Consider the following 18,026-nt stretch of genomic DNA (forward strand, 5'->3'; position numbering starts at 1 on the left):
CTGGTTAGGTCCTGTGATGGTGTCGCTGGTGTAGATATGTGGGCAGAGTTGGCATCGAGGTTTGTTGCATGGATTGGTTCCTGAGCTAGAGTTACTATGGTGCGGTGTGCAGTTACTGGTGAGAATATGTTTCAGGTTGGCAGGTTGCCTGTGGGCGAGGACTGGCCTGCCACCCAAGGCCTGTGAAAGTGTGGGATCATTGTCCAGGATGGGTTGTAGATCCCTGATGATGCGTTGGAGGGGTTTTAGCTGAGGACTGTATGTGATGGCCAGTGGAGTCCTGTTGGTTTCTTTCTTGGGTTTGTCTTGCAGTAGGAGGCTTCTGGGTACACGTCTGGCTCTGTTGATCTGTTTCCTTATTTCCTCATGCAGGTATTGTAGTTTTGAGAATGCTTGGTGGAGATTTTGTAGGTGTTGGTCTCTGTCTGAGGGGTTAGAGCAGATGTGGTTGTACCTCAGTGCTTGGCTGTAGACAATGGATCGTGTGGCGTGCCCAGGATGGAAGCTGGAGGCATGAAGGTAGGTATAGCGGTCGGTAGGTTTTCGGTATAGAGTGGTGTTAATGTGACAATCACTTATTTGTACCATGGCATCTAGGACCTCCTGTGTAGATTGGTCCAGGCTGAGGTTGATGGTGGGGTGGAAGCTGTTGAAACTGTGGTGGAATTTTTCCAGACTCTCCTTCCCATGGGTCCAGATGATGAAGATGTCATCAATGTAGCGTAGATAGAGAAGGGGCGTGAGTGGACGAGAGCTGAGGAAGCGTTGTTCCAGGTCAGCCATAAAAATGTTGGCATATTGTGGGGCTATGTGGGTGCCCATACCGGTGCCACTGATCTGGAGAGAGATATTGTCATAAAATTTGAAATAGTTGTGTGTGAAGATAAAGGCACAGAGCTCAGCAACCAGTTGTGCTGTGGCATCATCAGGGATACTGTTCCTGACAGCTTGTATTCCATCTGTGTGTCGGATGGTGTTTTCTGGAAGGTCACCCATGCATTGCAGTTTCCTCAGGAAATCAGTGGTGTCACGGAGATAGCTGGGAGTGCTGGTGGCATAGGGTCTTAGTAGAGAGTCCACATATCCAGACAGTCCTTCAGTGAGTGCCAATACCCGAGATGATGGGGCGTCCAGGATTTCCGGGTTTGTGGATCTTGGGTGTAGATAGAATAACCCTGGTCGGGGCTCTAAGGGTATGTTGATTTGTTCATACTCCAAGACATCTGTTAGTCTATAAGGTGCTACAGGACTCTTTGTTGCTTTTTCTTGAAACCTGTCTCTTTAAGTTCTTAAGCTTAGTTTGTGTGTTTTGTTTTATTTGCTTGGTAATCTGCTCTGTTCTGTTTGTTATCCCTTATAATCACTTAATAGTTAATAAACTTGTTTTTATTAGTAAGCCCAGTTTGTGCAATTTATAACTGGGGGGAGAGAAGTTGTGCATACCTTCCTCCACATTGAGGGAGGGGGCGAATTTGTGCAGATTTCTCTACAGCGCAAGACAACAGTATTTGGTTACTTTCAAGAGGGGAGCTGCACTTGAGTGCTGGGTGATTTCCTAGCTGAGTCTTCTCATAGAGAGCTGTTAGCAGACTCTGTGAGTCTACAGCTGGTGTGTCCCTAGCTATGTGTGTGCTGCCAGAGGCTGGAGAGCCTGATTCAGCAAAACAGGGAAAGAGCCCAGGCTAGTGGAGCAGGCAGGCTCAGTGAAATCCCAGGACATCAGGTGGCATCCCAGAACAGGGGGTCCAACCTGTCACACTGACCTCCTGAGGGCCATCTACCAGGCCTAGATTCCCTCGATACAAAAGCCATTGTGTGGTTACAAAACACTGGATATCAAGCTGTGATGTTTCCATATGAGAGGAAATAGCTAATCGGGGTGGGAAGCTTCCAGATGGTGATGGCAGCACCTTCACTACCCTGAGGGAAGCTCTCTCGTTCTTGCTCTCACGCTGTAGCTCCAGGGTTAGTGCTGGTCAGATTTCTAGGAAACTGACCTTTGTCATCCTCAAGTTCTGCAGACAGTGAAGTTCTGTCCCACCAGTCACTGCTGGTTGGCAGAGCCCAGAACAGGGACACCGCCGAGCAAAGCTGCTCCAGGTAAATGCTCTTCAGAAGTAAACTGCTTGATTTCATCTCCTGCTTCTCCTCCATTAGCTGTATTGCCGTGGCATCAACAGCCCTATGAAACTGCAGAGCTTGTGCAACTCCAAATACCCGTTCATATTAATGACTGTCATGAGTGTCCATTACTGCTCCAGTCCCTCTGCAGACAGCAGAGCCTACAGGTTACAAGGCTGGCGATGATGCTGGTGTCTATGAGCGGGTTCGCGGCGGTCATGAGTGCAGTTTGAAAATGACACCAGCAAAATGAATGGATGCCAGAAGAGGATTCATTGTTCGTTTGACTGGCTTGCTCTGGAATTCCTGTAGTTTCTGGTGTGCATTCAACAAAGCACCACAAGAAAAATCAGGGCATAGAACTGGATGATGGAACATTGCATCATGCGATAGCTTCCTAGAATGGTGCACAGTTGCTTCAAACAGGTGGAAAGTTCCTTCAATGTGTATAACAAAGGAGTATGGATGCACATCAGTGCAATAGAATTTAATCACTGCCCTTAGGAAGAACCTATTAGACTGATGTAACAGCCTTCTGCAGACAGCCTGAGTATATGCGTGGGGTGGTTTAGTTTAAAATCCAAAATCCTGTCTATCTAATGCTTTCCAACTGCTACATAAAAATGCTGATTTAAGGAGTCAGTTGGCTGATCTGATCGGTCACAGGTTTCCCCAAGGGAGGAAACACAAGTGTGCAAAACCCAGGCTGATAGGTGGTTATTATACAGGGCAGTGCACCTGGGTCCTGGCCTGAGAGTGGGAGAATTGTGAGATCCAGTCTTGAGACAGGTAAGGAAAAGTCTGAGGGTGCACTCAGCGAGCCATATGACTATGACAGCCTTCTTTTTGAAGCAGCAATAGGAGATGATCCAGATGAGTGGTCATCAAACTCATTTGATTGCCCCTCCCCACTTGTGTCTGTAGTAACACACCCCCACTCCCCCCACACAAGTACATATGCCGATATATGCAGCAGTGGTGGTTCACTGGTATCTGTTTCAGCTTCTTTGTTTTTCTCTTCAGTTGCTTTTTTATTTCTGTTGCATGGATGAGCCAACACTCCATTGTAATAAGAGAAAAACTGAGTGTGGTTGATGCTGACAATGAAACGTGCATCCTGCCGTAGCAAACGGGTTAATGCACAGATGGCCACAACTCTGTATAATGCTCTGCAAGCATAACAGAAATCCATCAAAATGGACAGCACCATCTAGAGTCAAATGCACAGCACCACCTGGATCTGATCTGTCTGGAGAAATGAGCTTTGCTAGCTATTCATTGCTGTGGGTAGATGCGCGCAGACATTTTTTCCCCAAAGCTTCTCATGCCTCCCCAAATACATTCTGTGCCCCCTAGTCTGAGAACATCTGATCTAGATGTACAGCACTGTATGTCACTGTACTAGTCTCCCCCAGCTAGGCATGGATCTGTAACTGAACAGCAGATGGGCACAGGTACCAGACCCCACAACAAGCAAACAGCTTATGGGGTGTCCAAAAAAGCTGACCCCGCCGCTCTGAAGGTGGGTTGAACTGATCATACCTTCAGAAACTTCCTGGGCCTCCCACATATTGTTCTGATTCTTAACTCAGATGGGGCGCCTCCTTTGTTATTGTTTATTATTGAAAAGTAAGTTCCACAGGTGTCACAGATACACTTCCCATGTCCCATACAGAGGATCTATGAGACAAGGATAACAGCAAGAACTTTGACCAGAGGGGCACATGAAACCAGTGGCACTTCCCTTTGGAATTAAATATGCAGCAGGTGCATTTCAAAGGATGGCCAATTAGAGAGTACAACGGCAGAACAATATTACAAGGGTCTGCTCAGATGGCAAACTGGTCTCAGCCAGACACAGGAGCTGAGGTGCGCAGTCAGTCACAGGAGCAGGGACAGGGATGGCACTGGCAAAGCATTAACAGGGCCCATTGCAGCTGAGGCTCACTCTGGCTACAGCGCTGAGTTACGGCTAATCCCTGCACATGTGCATCACCGTGCTGACAAGCAGCTGTCCAGGAGACATGGCAGACATGGAAGGGGACTCACAAACACTGAAAATCTCAGCTTGTCCTGTGCACTTCACATCCATCTCCCGTGCCTGCATGCGAGAGGTGGGGCTTGCTGTGTTCCTCTCCAGCTGCACAGCCACTATCACCTCTGTGCTCAGTTTGGTTGCCAAAGGACAGGGAGCCTGTGATACAGGGATCTCTTGATGTCAGCTGACAGAGGGGAGGCATGGGGTTTTACAGGGCTCCTCTGAGCATAATAATTCACCAATGTATGGTCTCATCTGTGAGCCAGCAGCTCACTGATCAGTATAATCATTGCACAATATCTGTATGGATAACATCTCAGAAGTCAGGTGTCTCTCTGGAAAGGTTTCAGAGTAGCAGCTGTGTTAATCTGTATCTGCAAAAACAAGAGTACTTGTGGCACCTTTAGACTAACAAATTTATTTCAGCATGAGCTTTCGTGCGCTACAGCTCACTTCTTTGGATGCATAGAATGGAACACACAAACAGGAGATATTTATACATGCAGAGAACATGAAAAGGTGGAAGTATGCATACCAACAGGAAGAGTCTAATCAATTGAGATGAGCTATCATCAGCAGGAGAAAAAAAAACTTTGAAGTGATAATTGAGATGACCCATAGAAGGAGTGAGGAGAACTTAACATAGGGAAATAGATTCACTTAGTGTAATGACTCAACCATTCCCAGTCTCTGTTTAAGCCTGAGTTAATTGTATCTAATTTGCATATTAATTCGAGTTCAGCAGTCTCTCTTTGGAGTCTGTTTTTGAAGTTTTGTTGTTGCAAAATTGCCACCTTCAGGTCTGTCACTGAGTGGTTAGAGAGGTTGATGTGTTTTCCCATTGGTTTTTGAATGTTATGATTCCTGACATCAGGTTTTGTGTTCATTAATTCTTTTGTGTAGAGACTGTCCGGTCTGGCCAATGTACATGGCAGAGGGGCATTGCTGGCACATGATGGCATATATCACATTGGTAGATGTGCAGGTGAACGAGCCCCTGATGGAGTGGCTGATGTGATTAGGTCCTATGATGATGTCCCTTGAATAGATATGTGGACAGAGTTGGCAACGGGCTTTGTTGCAAGGATAGGTTCCTGGGTTAGTGTTTTTGTTGTGTGATGTGCGGCTGCTGGTGAGTATTTGCTTCAGGTTTTTTTCTCCTGCTGATGATACCCTTCTCAATTGATTGGACTCTTCCTGTTGGTATGCGTACTTCCACCTTTTCATGTTCTCTGTATGTATAAATATATTCTGTCTGTGTGTTCCATTCTACGCATCCGATGAAATGGGCTGTAGCCCACGAAAGCTTATGCTGAAATAAATTTGTTAGTCTCTAAGGTGCCACAAGTACTCCTGTTCTTTCTCTGGAAAGGATGTTCTTAAAGCCTTGAAGGTAAAGGCAGGTCACCAGGAGATGACAGGCCTTGGACAGGTTCCATTCAGGCAGGAGGTGGCAGACAGCTCTCTCTCTCTCTCTGTGGTCATGTGCACATAGTGCAGTGTATGTATCACAAAAGAGGCCTCCTGGCAGTGATAGATTCATAGACTCCAAGGCCAGAATGGACTGTGTGGTCATCTAGTCCGACCTCCTGCACAGCACAGGCCAGAGACCTGCCCCACAGTAATTCCTAGAGCAGATAATCCCATCTTGATTTAAAAATTGTCAGTGATGGAGAACCCACCATGACCCTTGGTAAAGTGTTCCAGTGTTATTTACTCTTACTATTAAGAATGACACTTTATTTCCAGTCTGAATTTGTCTAGCTTCAATTTCCAGCCACTGGATCATGTTAGCCCTTTCTCTGCTAGACTGAAGAGCCCATGATTAAATATCTGTTATAGACTAGGGGTCAGCAACTTTTCAGCAGTGCTGTGCCAAGTCTTCATTTGTTCATTCTAACTTAAGGTTTCACGTGCCAATAATACATTTTAACATTTTTAGGCAGTCTCTTTCTACAAGTCTATAATATATAACTAAACAATTGTTGTATGTAAAGTAAATAAGGCTTTTAAAATGTTTAAGCAGCTTCATTTAAAATTAAATTAAAATGCAGAGCCCCTCAGACCTGGGCAGTGTGAGTGCCACTGAAAATCAGCTCGCGTGCCACCTTCGGCACTCATGCCATAGGTTGCCTACCCCTGTTCTAGACTGTAATCAAATCACCCCTTATTCTTCACTTTGTTAAGCTAAATATATTGAGCTCCTTGAAGCTATCACTACAAGACACATTTTCTACTCCTTTAATCGTTCTTGTGGCTCTTCTCTGAACCCTCTCCAGTTTATCATCATCCTTTTTGAATTGTGGGCATCAGAACCGGACACAGGATTCCGGCAGTGATTGCACCAGTGCCAAGTATAGCGATCAAACAACCTTGTGCTCCTATTTGAGATTCCTGTTTACGATCCCGGGATTACATTAATTCTTTTGGCCACAGTGTCACACTGGGAGCTCATGTTCAGCTGATGATCAACCATGACCCACATATCTTTGCCAGAGTCGCTGCTTCCCAGGATAGAGTTCCCCATCTTGTAAGCATGGCCTGCATTCTTTGTTCCTACATGTATACATTTACATGTAGCCGTATTAAAACACATATTGTTTGCTTGTGCCCAGTTTACCAAGAGATCTAGATTACTCCGAATCAGTGACCTGTCCTCTCCATTATTTCCCATTGTGTCATCTGCAAACATTCTCTGTAATAATTTGATGTTTTCATCCAGCTGATTGATAAAAATGTTGAACAGCATAGGGCCAAGAACTGATCTGGTGCAACCCCACTGGAAACTCACCTGCTCAGTGCTTCCTCATTCACAGTCGCATGTTGAGAGCTAGCAGTTAGTTTTTAATCCACTTAATGTGGGCAATGTTCATTTTATACAGACAAGGTGGGGAAGGCAATAACTTTTATTGGACCAACTTCTGCTGGTGAGAGAAACAAGGTTTTGAGCCACACAGAGTTCTTCCTTGTGTTAATTTTATATCATTAGTTTTTTAATCAAAATACCACCCAGTATCAAGTCAAATGCCTTACAGAAGTCTGACTATTATATCAACACTATTACTGTTATTAGCCAAACTTGTAAACTCATCAAAAAAGACATCAGTTTGTCAGGATGTTCTACTTAAAGTACCAAACAGGATCTTTTCAGGGGGAATAAGGCAAGCGCCACATTTATTGGTAATACACGTATCAATCAATACTGTGTCATATGCATAGGATAAATATTACACTCACTCCGTCTTGTTGTTACGAACTAGTTGCTCCCCCTAACTGCACTGGCCAGATGAGTTAGATGGGGGATGGGTGGAGCTGGGCTTCTGCCGATCTGGATCGATGCTCTCATGTTGACAAGACCTGGGGTCCTCTGCAAGACACCTCACATTTATAGCAGCTTCCCTCTTATGCAAATCTGTACCAGATTCAAAATCCGTGTGTGTCCATTGGTCCTTTGTGCTGCTTCTTTCTGGGTGTTGTCCCAATGCTGTTCAAAGAGGGTGTTTTCAAAAGAAGGTGCTTGCTTCTAACCGCCAAGGCCGTTAACATGTCTGCTCTTCTTTACAGGGGCGGCTCCAGGCCCCAGCACGCCAAGCCACAGGGAACACTTTTTAGCCTATTATGGAACACTTATAGTATTATTTTGTAGTCATTTTTGGTTTTCAAATAAAAAATTATTTATGCTCAAATTTATTTTATAAAACAAAGCAAAAAAATTAATAACTTGAACTAAATTTCTAACTGGAAAGTGCATATAAAGTAGTACAAAAATCAAGTGCAAGAGTCAAAATTAAAAAGTGTTCTACTTAAACTCTTTTGATATATACACAAACACCAAACAAATTAGATTTTTACTAGGAAAATCTATTTTTATAACCAAAAATACAACTTTGGATTTAACGGGATTGATGTTTCTGCTTTTTTCTATCACAAATTCACTTAATATTAGGAACAATGCTGGAAAGTTGAATCCTCATATCAGGCGCAGCATCAAGTCTATTCCTATATTTGGTTTTTGTTGCAGTATAATACACAAATCCTGTCTCACACAAATAAGTTGTAGCAAAAGGAAGGAGCACTTGAACTGCATGTTTAGCCACATTAGGGTGCTCTTCTATTAGGCTGCTCCAAAAATTATTTAGCAGAAGATCCTTAAACTTTTATTTCAAATCAGAGTCAGAAATTAAGTCAGTTAGGCTTTCATAGTCGTGCACAATAAAGCTGACTGGTTTGGCTGTAATTACAAATGGAATTCGAACGTAAGTATTATCATCAGTAGTTGTAGGAAAATATGCTAATAAAGAAGCCTGCAAGTCACATAAGTGCTGTAAAATGATGATGGAAACTTCCTCATGGACTGTAGAATTTATTTCATTACGAAATTTCATGTACCATAGGGAAGCAGTCAAAATTATTCTGTTCTACACAGGATGCCCAGAATTCCAGTTTATTTTTTAACGACATTTTATACATTGTAGTAAAAATGGTCACATTCTTTCCTTGCAGCGACAGATTAATTTCATGTAATTTTGCAAAAATATCTGCAAGATATGCAAGTCTCATTAGCCACGAGGAATTTGTCAGACAGTCATTAAATTTTCATCCTGAATTATGTGAAGTGAAGAATACCAGTAGTTCACTACAAAGCTCAAAAAAACTCTCAAGCACTTTTCCTCTGGATGGCCACCTCACTTCTGTATGTAAAAGAAATGTTTTGTGCTGACTACCCATTTCTTCGCACAAAATTTTAAATAACTGGGATTGAAGTGGTTGAGATTTGACAAAATTGGTAATTTGTACTGCTTCATTAAGCACAATTTTCAGATATGCTGGTATTTTTTTAACTGCAAGTGCTTGTCTGTGTAGAACACAATGGCTCTTAGTGCTTTCTGGTGCCACACTTATGATTCGCGTTACAGCTCCCTTCATCTTCCCAATCATTGCCTGAGCAACGTCAGTACATACATCAATACATTTTCCCCAACTAATTTCATGCTTTCTGATAAAACTGTTGATGCAGTTGAATATTTCTTCTCCAGTCATGTTGCTTTCCAGAGATTCATATAAGAGCAGGTCCTCTTAAATCTATATCAGACAAATACTATTGGCACAGCAAGTCCTGAAACATCAGTGGACTCATCTAGCTGCAATGAACATTCATGGCAAATTTTCAGTTGGCAAACTAGCTCTTTTTCTATGTCATCGGCGAGCTCTTTAATACGGTGTGCAACAGTATTATTTGACAACTGTACAGCACCAATTTTTTTTTACCAGACTGCTTGCTCAACATGCAGATTACAATATCTTTCACACAAGGCTTGATAAGCGTTTCTCCAAGAGTGTGAGCTTCTCCAGCAGGCGCTATAAGATGCCTCTGTTGCACACTCGTTGCCTGTTTTAGCAATTTTAATCATCGAAAGTTTACAATTTCCAAATGAGTCACGCTGCCTCTTGAAAAAAATTCTCTCTTTGGCTCCTGCTAAACTTTGTAGGCATTTGGAAACCAAGCATGCTGAATACAAAGACAATGAACTATTTGCTGGTATTTTGTTGCACAGATGCACTGCGCATCAGGAACATCTTTATTTCCAACACACGTAAAACTGAAAGACAAATAACTTTCATCATACTTTCGTTCTGGTCTTTTAACACCTGCTTCTTCTTGTTTTTTGATATACTTTGGTGGAAATTCTTTCACCTCGGATAACTTACTAGTACTAACAGATTTTTCGGCAACAAAAGACAGCGATTGTTCATCCTCACTTTGAAGTGTCACAATATTTTGCTTTTTTATTTCAGCCATAGTTGGAGTACTAGAAGAACTTGCTTTTTGTTTCAAAGTTCCTTCTTTTAGCCACAAATCCATGGTGCTTAGGTTTAGTAACAATATTTAGAAATACTGATTTTTGTCAAATTTTGTTTGTCACAAACATTTATATTGTTTCGAGAGAAGCTAGCTTATTGCGCACATGGTAAAGACCCACAGGTCTGAACATGTTGAGTGAATGTTATATTCAACATGGCATAAAGAGAATGGTGCGTGTATATCACTGCAGTTTGCGCAGCCCCAAGCGGAAGGGGTACGACATCACTAACTGAAATGTACCCAAAAGGGGTAGATGTCAACATGCTTGCGTGCTGCGTTCTCTTTATGCCATGATATTCAATACAAGATCTATCAATAACCAGAAAGTTTTATGTTAATTATAGTCACAGCTACCACTCTACCCCTCCCTGCGAGCCCCAGCCCCACAGCTACGGCCCTGCCCCTCTGCACACCCCAGCTACCACCTGCCTCTACCCATGCCCTGGAGCTATCTGCCCCTCCCCACGTCCCAGCCACTCCCCATGCCCCGGAGCTACCATCTGCCCCTCCCCACACCCCAGCCCCACAGCTACCCCCTGCCCCAGCTACCATCTGCCCCTCCCCATGCCCCAGCCCCTCAGCTACCCCCTGCCCCTCCCCACACCCCAGCCCCTCAGCTACCCCCTACCCCTCCCCACACCCCAGCTACTGCCTGCCCCAGAGCTACAATCTATCCCCCCCACACCCCAGCCCCTCAGCTACCCCCTGCCCCAGCTACCCCCTGCCCCTCCCCACACCCCAGCCCCTCAGCTACCCCCTGCCCCAGCTACCCCCTGCCCCTCCCCACACCCCAGCCCCACAGCTACCCCCTGCCCCAGCTACCATCTGCCCCTCCCCACACCCCAGCCCCACAGCTACCCCCTGCCCCAGCTACCATCTGCCCCTCCCCATGCCCCAGCCCCTCAGCTACCCCCTGCCCCTCCCCACACCCCAGCCCCTCAGCTACCCCCTGCCCCTCCCCACACCCCAGCTACTGCCTGCCCCAGAGCTACAATCTATCCCCCCCACACCCCAGCCCCTCAGCTACCCCCTGCCCCAGCTACCATCTGCCCCTCCCCATGCCCCAGCCCCTCAGCTACCCCCTGCCCCTCCCCACACCCCAGCCCCTCAGCTACCCCCTGCCCCTCCCCACACCCCAGCTACTGCCTGCCCCAGAGCTACAATCTATCCCCCCCACACCCCAGCCCCACAGCTACCCCCTGCCCCAGCTACCCCCTGCCCCTCCCCACACCCCAGCCACCGCCTGCCCCAGAGCTACAATCTATCCCCCCCACACCCCACCCCTCAGCTACCCCCTGCCCCAGCTACCATCTGTCCCTCCCCACGTCCCAGCCACTCCCCATGCCCCGGAGCTACCATCTGCCCCTCCCCACACCCCAGCCCCACAGCTACCCCCTGCCCCAGCTACCATCTGCCCCTCCCCATGCCCCAGCCCCTCAGCTACCCCCTGCCCCTCCCCACACCCCAGCCCCTCAGCTACCCCCTACCCCTCCCCACACCCCAGCTACTGCCTGCCCCAGAGCTACAATCTATCCCCCCCACACCCCAGCCCCTCAGCTACCCCCCCCCGCCCCAGCTATCGCCTGCCCCAGAGCTACAATCTATCCCCCCCACACCCCACCCCACAGCTACCCCCTGCCCCAGCTACCATCTGCCCCTCCCCACGTCCCAGCCCCTCAGCTACCCCCCCCCCCCGCCCCAGCTATCGCCTGCCCCGCCCCCACAGCCACAGCCCCCCCGCGAGCCCAGCTCCGCGCGGCGACAAAAGGGTCTATGGCGGTGACTCCTGGCCGCCCCTTTCTATCACAACCAGGATCACGGCAGAGTGGCAGCTACTCCTCCAATCAGGTGTCTGCTCCGGCCGGTAGGCGGGGTCCGTTCCGCCTTCGACGTAGCTTATGGCTGTCCAATCCGCTGTAGAGCTGAGGTTGCGTTTTTCTGATTGGCAGCTCTTTGGCCTATCAGACACCTCTGACACTTCAAGTGCCAGTCTTAGCCAATCACCGTAAGCTAACACAGAGCACTCGATCCCCGCCCCTCCACACCTTCCCCACCTATGGGCCAATAGGAGTGGAGCGGCGCAGAAGGGGCGGGGCCCACGCGCCGTGCGGCCCAATGAGGGGCCGGCGCGGGAGGTGAGTGCGCGGGGATTGCAGGGCTCTGGTAAGCAGTGGGCGGGGCGAGCGGCAGGGGCGGGGCGGGGCCGGCGGCGGAGGCGGGCGCCGAGCCGGAGCCGGAGGCAGCGCGAGCCCGGCGGGGAGGAGGCGCCGCCGCCGCCCCGGGCCCCATGGAGCTGGAGAACATCGTCGCCAACACGGTCCTGCTCAAGGCGCGCGAAGGTGAGGCCGGGCCCCGCCCGCTGCCTTGGGCCCCCCCCGGGCCGACCGCGGAGCCTGCCGGGCGGCTGCCGGTACGGCCCGGGGGGAGGGGGCAGGGTAAGAAGAGGAGATGGGGGGCAGGGGGTGGCGGGGGTGGTGGGTAGGGGACCCGTGGGGGGCAGGGTAAGAAGGGAGGATGGGGGCAGTGGGTAGATGGGGTGGTGGGTAGGGGACCCGGGGGGGGGTAGAGGGGATGGGGGGCAGGGTAAGAAGGGAGGATGGGGGCAGTGGGTAGATGGGGTGGTGGGAAAGAGGGATGGGGGGGCAGTGGGTGGAGGGGATAGGGGCAGGGTAAGAAGAGGAGATGGGGGGCAGTGGGTGGCGGGGGTGGTGGGTAGGGGACCCGTGGGGGGCAGGGTAAGAAGGGAGGATGGGGGCAGTGGGTAGATGGGGTGGTGGGAAAGAGGGATGGGGGTGCAGTGGGTGGAGGGGATAGGGGCAGGGTAAGAAGAGGAGATGGGGGGTGGTGGGTAGGGGACCCGGGGGGGAAGAGGTAGAGGGGATGGGGGGCAGGGTAAGAAGAGGAGATGGGGGGCAGTGGGAGGCGGGGGTGGTGGGTAGGGGACCCGGGGGGGTAGAGGGGATGGGGGGCAGGGTAAGAAGGGAGGATGGGGGCTGTGGGTAGATGGGGTGATGGGAAGGAGGGATGGGGGGGCAGTGGGTAGAGGGGGTGGTGAGTAGGAGGGATGGGGGGCAGGGTAAGAAAAGGAGATGGGGGGCAGGGGGTGGTGGGTAGGGGACGTGTGGGGGGCAGGGTAAGAAGGGAGGATGGGGGCAGTGGGTAGATGGGGTGGTGGGTAGGGGACCCAGGGGGGGTAGAGGGGATGGAGGGCAGGGTAAGAAGGGAGGATGGGGGCAGTGGGTAGATGGGGTGGTGGGAAGGAGGGATGCGGGGGCAGTGGGTGGAGGCGGTGGTGGGTAAGGAACCCGGGGGGACAGGGTAGGTAGGGGCATAGGGGGGCAGTGGGTAGAGGGGGTGGTAGGTAGGGGTTATGGTTGGGGATGGTTACGGGTAGGCATCGTTAACACTCTGAACACATGAATGCTGGGGCTGGCCAAGCCACAGAGCGCATCCAGGAGCAACAATCAGCAAGGCACAACTGAGGCCTGGGCATGTGGCTGTGGCATGCGTGAGCCATGCGGTGGGGCTGGGGAGAAGCAGTGTTTCTGCTGCAGGAGATCTATGGGGAGGACTTGGGGTCAGTGACAGGGTTGCTGATCGTGGAGGCGGTTGGGAGGCCAGAGTGGGGGAGGAAGGAGTCTGGCTGGTTTGGGGGAAGCTCTTGTTGCGCAAGCTTCTGCCTGTGAGATGCGTTGCAGGAAGCTGAGCCGTAGCCACAAGCTGGTATGGTTGGGGCAGGCAGAGAGGGGGGCATTTAAGGTGTCTGAAGAGAATCAGGGTGAGTTAGCTAAGGGAGTTGTTGTGGGCTGTAGGGCTGTGCTGGTGTCAAGGATGTGCCTTGATTTAAGCATCTTCACTAGCAAAAAGAGGGTAATTATGCTGAGGGATCTGGGTCCTAGACCCAAAACTAGTCAGGGATGTTGAAGGGAAAAACCTTTCCCAAGGGGTTTTGAGAGGGTGGTGGTCATGCTGGGATATAAGGTGTATAGTGGCCCATTGTAGAGAGCCTGAGAAGGTTCCAAGGGCAAAGGAATTGTTGAGAGTGGAGACAATGTAGGAAGAGGGAGCTGTGGTTAAATGACAGAAGAAGGAAAGGAGTTTGGAGAATGGATTATGCTGGGTGTGGCTGAGCATGTCGAATAGGTTGGAGTGTATATGGATAAACTGGGTGAGATTTACGGAGACATTTGTGTGAAGCCCCCGAGTGTGGGTGTCAGGCTGGCACTTGTTACCTGGGTTCACAACCTGGCATCTTGTTGGATCCTTTGCTGCTGGATATCCAGGTGCCAGTTGAGAGAATCTTCCATCACTTTTGCCTGGAGTCTGAGTAAGGGATTTAGCAGCAGGTATCTAGGTCTGTCATTTCGGAGTTGAGTCACTGCAATGAGCTGTACATGGGCCACATCTTCAAAGGAGCCTGTTACGTTATATTCAGCCCAGACTCTCCAGTGGGTGAACAAGGTTTTATTAAGCCTCAGACAAGTGGGAATGTTTGACATCTTACAAATCCAATGGAACAAGTTGTTTTTAAACAAATAACCCTTCTCCAGCACCATGTGCCTGCAAAACCCTGGACCACTGAACTCCAGAGTGGAACTGACTATCCTCATACCAACTGAGCAAGATGCATAAACAATGTCCAGATGCGAACTGCCTTCTAGAGACTCTTTCCCTTCTGATTACTCTGAGTGCTGTTAGTAACACAAGGAGAGGTTTGTTTAAACCGTATGATTTTTGGTTGACAGTGCCTTATCTGAGACCACCTGGAGATTTCAACTTATCCAGAATGTGAGCTTTCCTAGGGGGAGCATCTCTCACTGGTTTTCTGTGGCCTGTACTGGCTAGCAGCCCATTTTCATGGGATGTTTATGAAGTCAGCTTTGACCTATGAAGCCCTGGACAGTTTGGGTCTTGCCTCCTTTGGAGATTACTTTTCTCCTTGTATGATTGCACAGCAGCTGTGTTCCCCAGGAGTGCACAAGCTCACAGGCCCATGGCTTAAGCAAGAGAAGCCTGGGGTGGGGCACTCTTGGTGAAAAGTCCTTGACTCTTGACTTTCCCTCTCCTTGGTCTTCTAGGTCCTGGATTGGAGATCCTGTCTGTGTTCAGCCCAGAATCGCCACTGGGGAGGCTTTACGGTGCTGCTGTGCCTAGTTTATCATGTTGTCATTAGTTTTTGTATGTGTCCTGAAAAGGTTATAACTAAATGCCTCGAATGTCTAGGGTGGGTAAGGAAGGGGAAGGTATTAGAAATGCTCCAGTAGAGGAAATACCAACATGAATTGGATTTGTCAGTTTCAGAGAAGGAAGCCAACTCCTTACCCTACTTTTTCCTGGTCAGATGAATGTGGAGAAGAGGCTGTACGAGGTTGGAGAGGGAGCAGGAGTTGCCAGCACTCTTGGCAGTGCTCTCTCTAGTCTGAGCTTTTAGTCTTACAAGCAGAGAGGCATCTGTCACTGGCAGCCCACTGGAAGCATGTGTCTGCTCAGTCAGCATTTCTCCCTCACTGAACTCATGGTTGCATTATTGGGAGACCTCTTTCTAACCTGAGGTGTGAGGATCCTCTCCTCTCCCCTCCCCTTCACTCTACCAGTAGGTTTTCTGCCCTGAGCAACTCTTCACAGGCCTTGCCGCATGGTCTGAGGATGGCTGGGATGTCGGTGAGCACAAGTATGCAGGTCAAAGCTTCCTGGCTTACAGTGCCACTGCGACCAAGCATGCGCTCAGCTGCCAGGGAGAAGCAGCAGTGCCGCTTTCAATAGGTGGCACACGAGAAACTTGCACTTAGTGCCTAGTGTTCACTCTTGCCCTTCCCACTGCTGCACTTCACCACTTGTATCTTGATGGATGCACAAAGTAGCTGCGCAGTGAAGTTCTGGTGCTGGGCAGTCACCCTGAACCTTGTTGGCCTTATCCTTATTTACTGTGGAACCAGATCTCAACCTGGTTCAGTGCAACTGCGGAGACTCTCTCTTCATCTGCTAGCTAGGCTCTGGGGCAGAATTACTCACTGAGGGTTTGCTGAGGGCTGGGCATTATTAGATTTCCTTTGATGTATTTTCAGTCCTGGAGGCCAGCTGGCTTTTGGTTTCTTCATCACAGTCTGAGATACTAGAGAGTTTGAATATCTTGTGCTGCTGGATGCTCTGACTCTGGATTGCTGCCCTGACATGGTTACTGAAGGAGAGGTGCAGACAGGGCACCGTATCTGTTGCTGCAGAGAAAAGCAAGAGCCAGACATGGCTAGCCATGTCTATGGAGTACAAGAATATGCAGTTATAACAGTTAATGCAACCAGAGTTTGGAAGGGATAAAAACTCATGCTCTGAGGGTTAAACCTGTTAGGGACTAGGATGAGACCTACATGGTAGGTAGTTTACCTCGCATCTGTTACTGCTGGGTTTCTTTTAACTTCCCTGAGGCATCTGGTGTTGGCCTGGCAGAGGCAGGATACTGGACTAGATGGACTGCAGGTGTGATCTGGCCTGGTGATGCCTTTGTTGCCAAAGATCAGCCTGGACCCTGGAATTTGAGTTCTAGATTTCTTGTATGTCATTCTGAACCCTGAGGATTGTGGACTTTACTGATCAGGAGGCTGGTGAACTCTGCAGGACTAGTGGGATAAACTTATCTCTAAATGAAGCCCCAGAACTTTGTGTCCAGTCCTGCACTCAAGTGGCTGTGAGACTGGCACACCTGTCTATTTGCCACTGTTCCTTACTGCTGATGTTGCACCAGGAACACAAGCCCCTTTAGGGTTACTGCATCTCTGCGCTGCAGTTCCTCTGTCAGTAAAGCCATTTACACACCACACTGGATCTCCATGGTTCCAGAGCCTGTCCCAGAGGCTGCTGCTATCATAAAGGCAGAGGAGCACTGCCTGGCTCTGCAGTCTCTTGGGCAAAATGGTAGATTTCAGCCTGACTATCCAACTGCCTCTGTAGTGGCTCTCCCCACCCCAGTGCTGACCCCAAAACTTTATAGGTGCAGGTCCTACTCCTTTGCTGACTCCTATAGTGACCGTGGGCCTCAGCCCTCTGGAAAATGGAGCAGGCTCTGCCAGGTGCTGAGGCTGAATTCCAGGACTTCTGGGTTGGATGGCAGGCTAGTAGCAACAGAATTGTGTGAAACGTGGGGCTCACTAGAGGTGCAAGTTGACTGTGAGGGTGATTAGCCAATGGAACAGCTTACCACTGGAAGTGGTGAATTTGTTATCATGTGAAGCTGTTAAATCAAGGCTCGTTGTCTTTCTAAAAGAGATCTAGTTCAGCCACACATTACTGAGCCCAGTAGTGTCACTTATTGAGTGAAGAAGAAGAATTCCCTTCATTGCAGAAATAGGAGGTGAAATTCTCTGGCCTCTGTTATGTAGGAGGTCAGATTAAGTGAACAGAGAGTAGCCCCTGCTGGATTTAAAGTCTCTATGAAAAGGTTTTGAAGATGAGGGTTTTTTGAGGAAAAACAAAAGCTGAATAGGAATGTGGGCAGAGAAACTTCTCAAGCTACTTGAAAAACAGGTTTGGGGTAGAAACCCCAGGCAAGATTGAAGACTCAGGCCAGGTAATCCCAGAGCTATGTGCCAATGAGGTGGGAAACTGAAATCCCTTCAGTGTTGGACTTAGATAAGGAAGGATCCAGTGTCTGAAGGGAGATGCTATGAAAGCCTCCAGAGCAGTGGTGGGTAACCTGTGCCTGTCAGGGTAATTCACTGGGGGGTTGTGAGACGGTGTTTACATTGGCCGTCCGCAGCTCCGGCGAACCGCTGCCACTGGGAGCTGCAAGCGGCCGTGCCTGCGGACGGTCAATGGAAACAGTGTCTCATGGCCCGCCAGTGTATTACCCTGATGGGCCGCAGGTTGCCCACCACTGCTCCAGAGGAAACTAAGTGGCAGCAATTATCTTGCTCCCAGACTCGAGATGTGAAAGGAATCCTGCTCCTGCACTAACTGCCATAAATTGCTGACTTCCAGAGACTGGAGTCAGTTACTCGCACATGGGGGAAT

General features: G+C 49.1%; 2 protein-coding genes across 4 annotated transcripts in view; one reads left to right on the forward strand and one right to left on the reverse strand.

Annotated features, from left to right (window-relative positions):
* Positions 1-18,026, reverse strand: part of PDLIM7 (PDZ and LIM domain 7) — a 138,270-nt gene that overhangs the window by 14,901 nt on the left and 105,343 nt on the right. The gene's annotated exons all lie outside the window — the stretch shown is intronic.
* Positions 12,233-18,026, forward strand: part of GRK6 (G protein-coupled receptor kinase 6) — a 31,705-nt gene continuing 25,911 nt past the window's right edge. For 2 of the 3 annotated variants that reach the window (XM_050962411.1, XM_050962410.1), the window contains exon 1: positions 12,234-12,361. In XM_050962411.1, coding sequence (XP_050818368.1) covers positions 12,310-12,361 — 52 coding nt within the window. In that variant the 5' untranslated portion in view covers positions 12,234-12,309. Of the gene's footprint in view, positions 12,362-18,026 lie in introns of all 3 variants that reach the window. The other variant, XM_050962413.1, reaches the window with a different exon arrangement.

The sequence above is a fragment of the Gopherus flavomarginatus genome, chromosome 7 (assembly GCF_025201925.1).
Source record: "Gopherus flavomarginatus isolate rGopFla2 chromosome 7, rGopFla2.mat.asm, whole genome shotgun sequence".
Lineage (NCBI taxonomy): Eukaryota > Metazoa > Chordata > Testudines > Testudinidae > Gopherus > Gopherus flavomarginatus.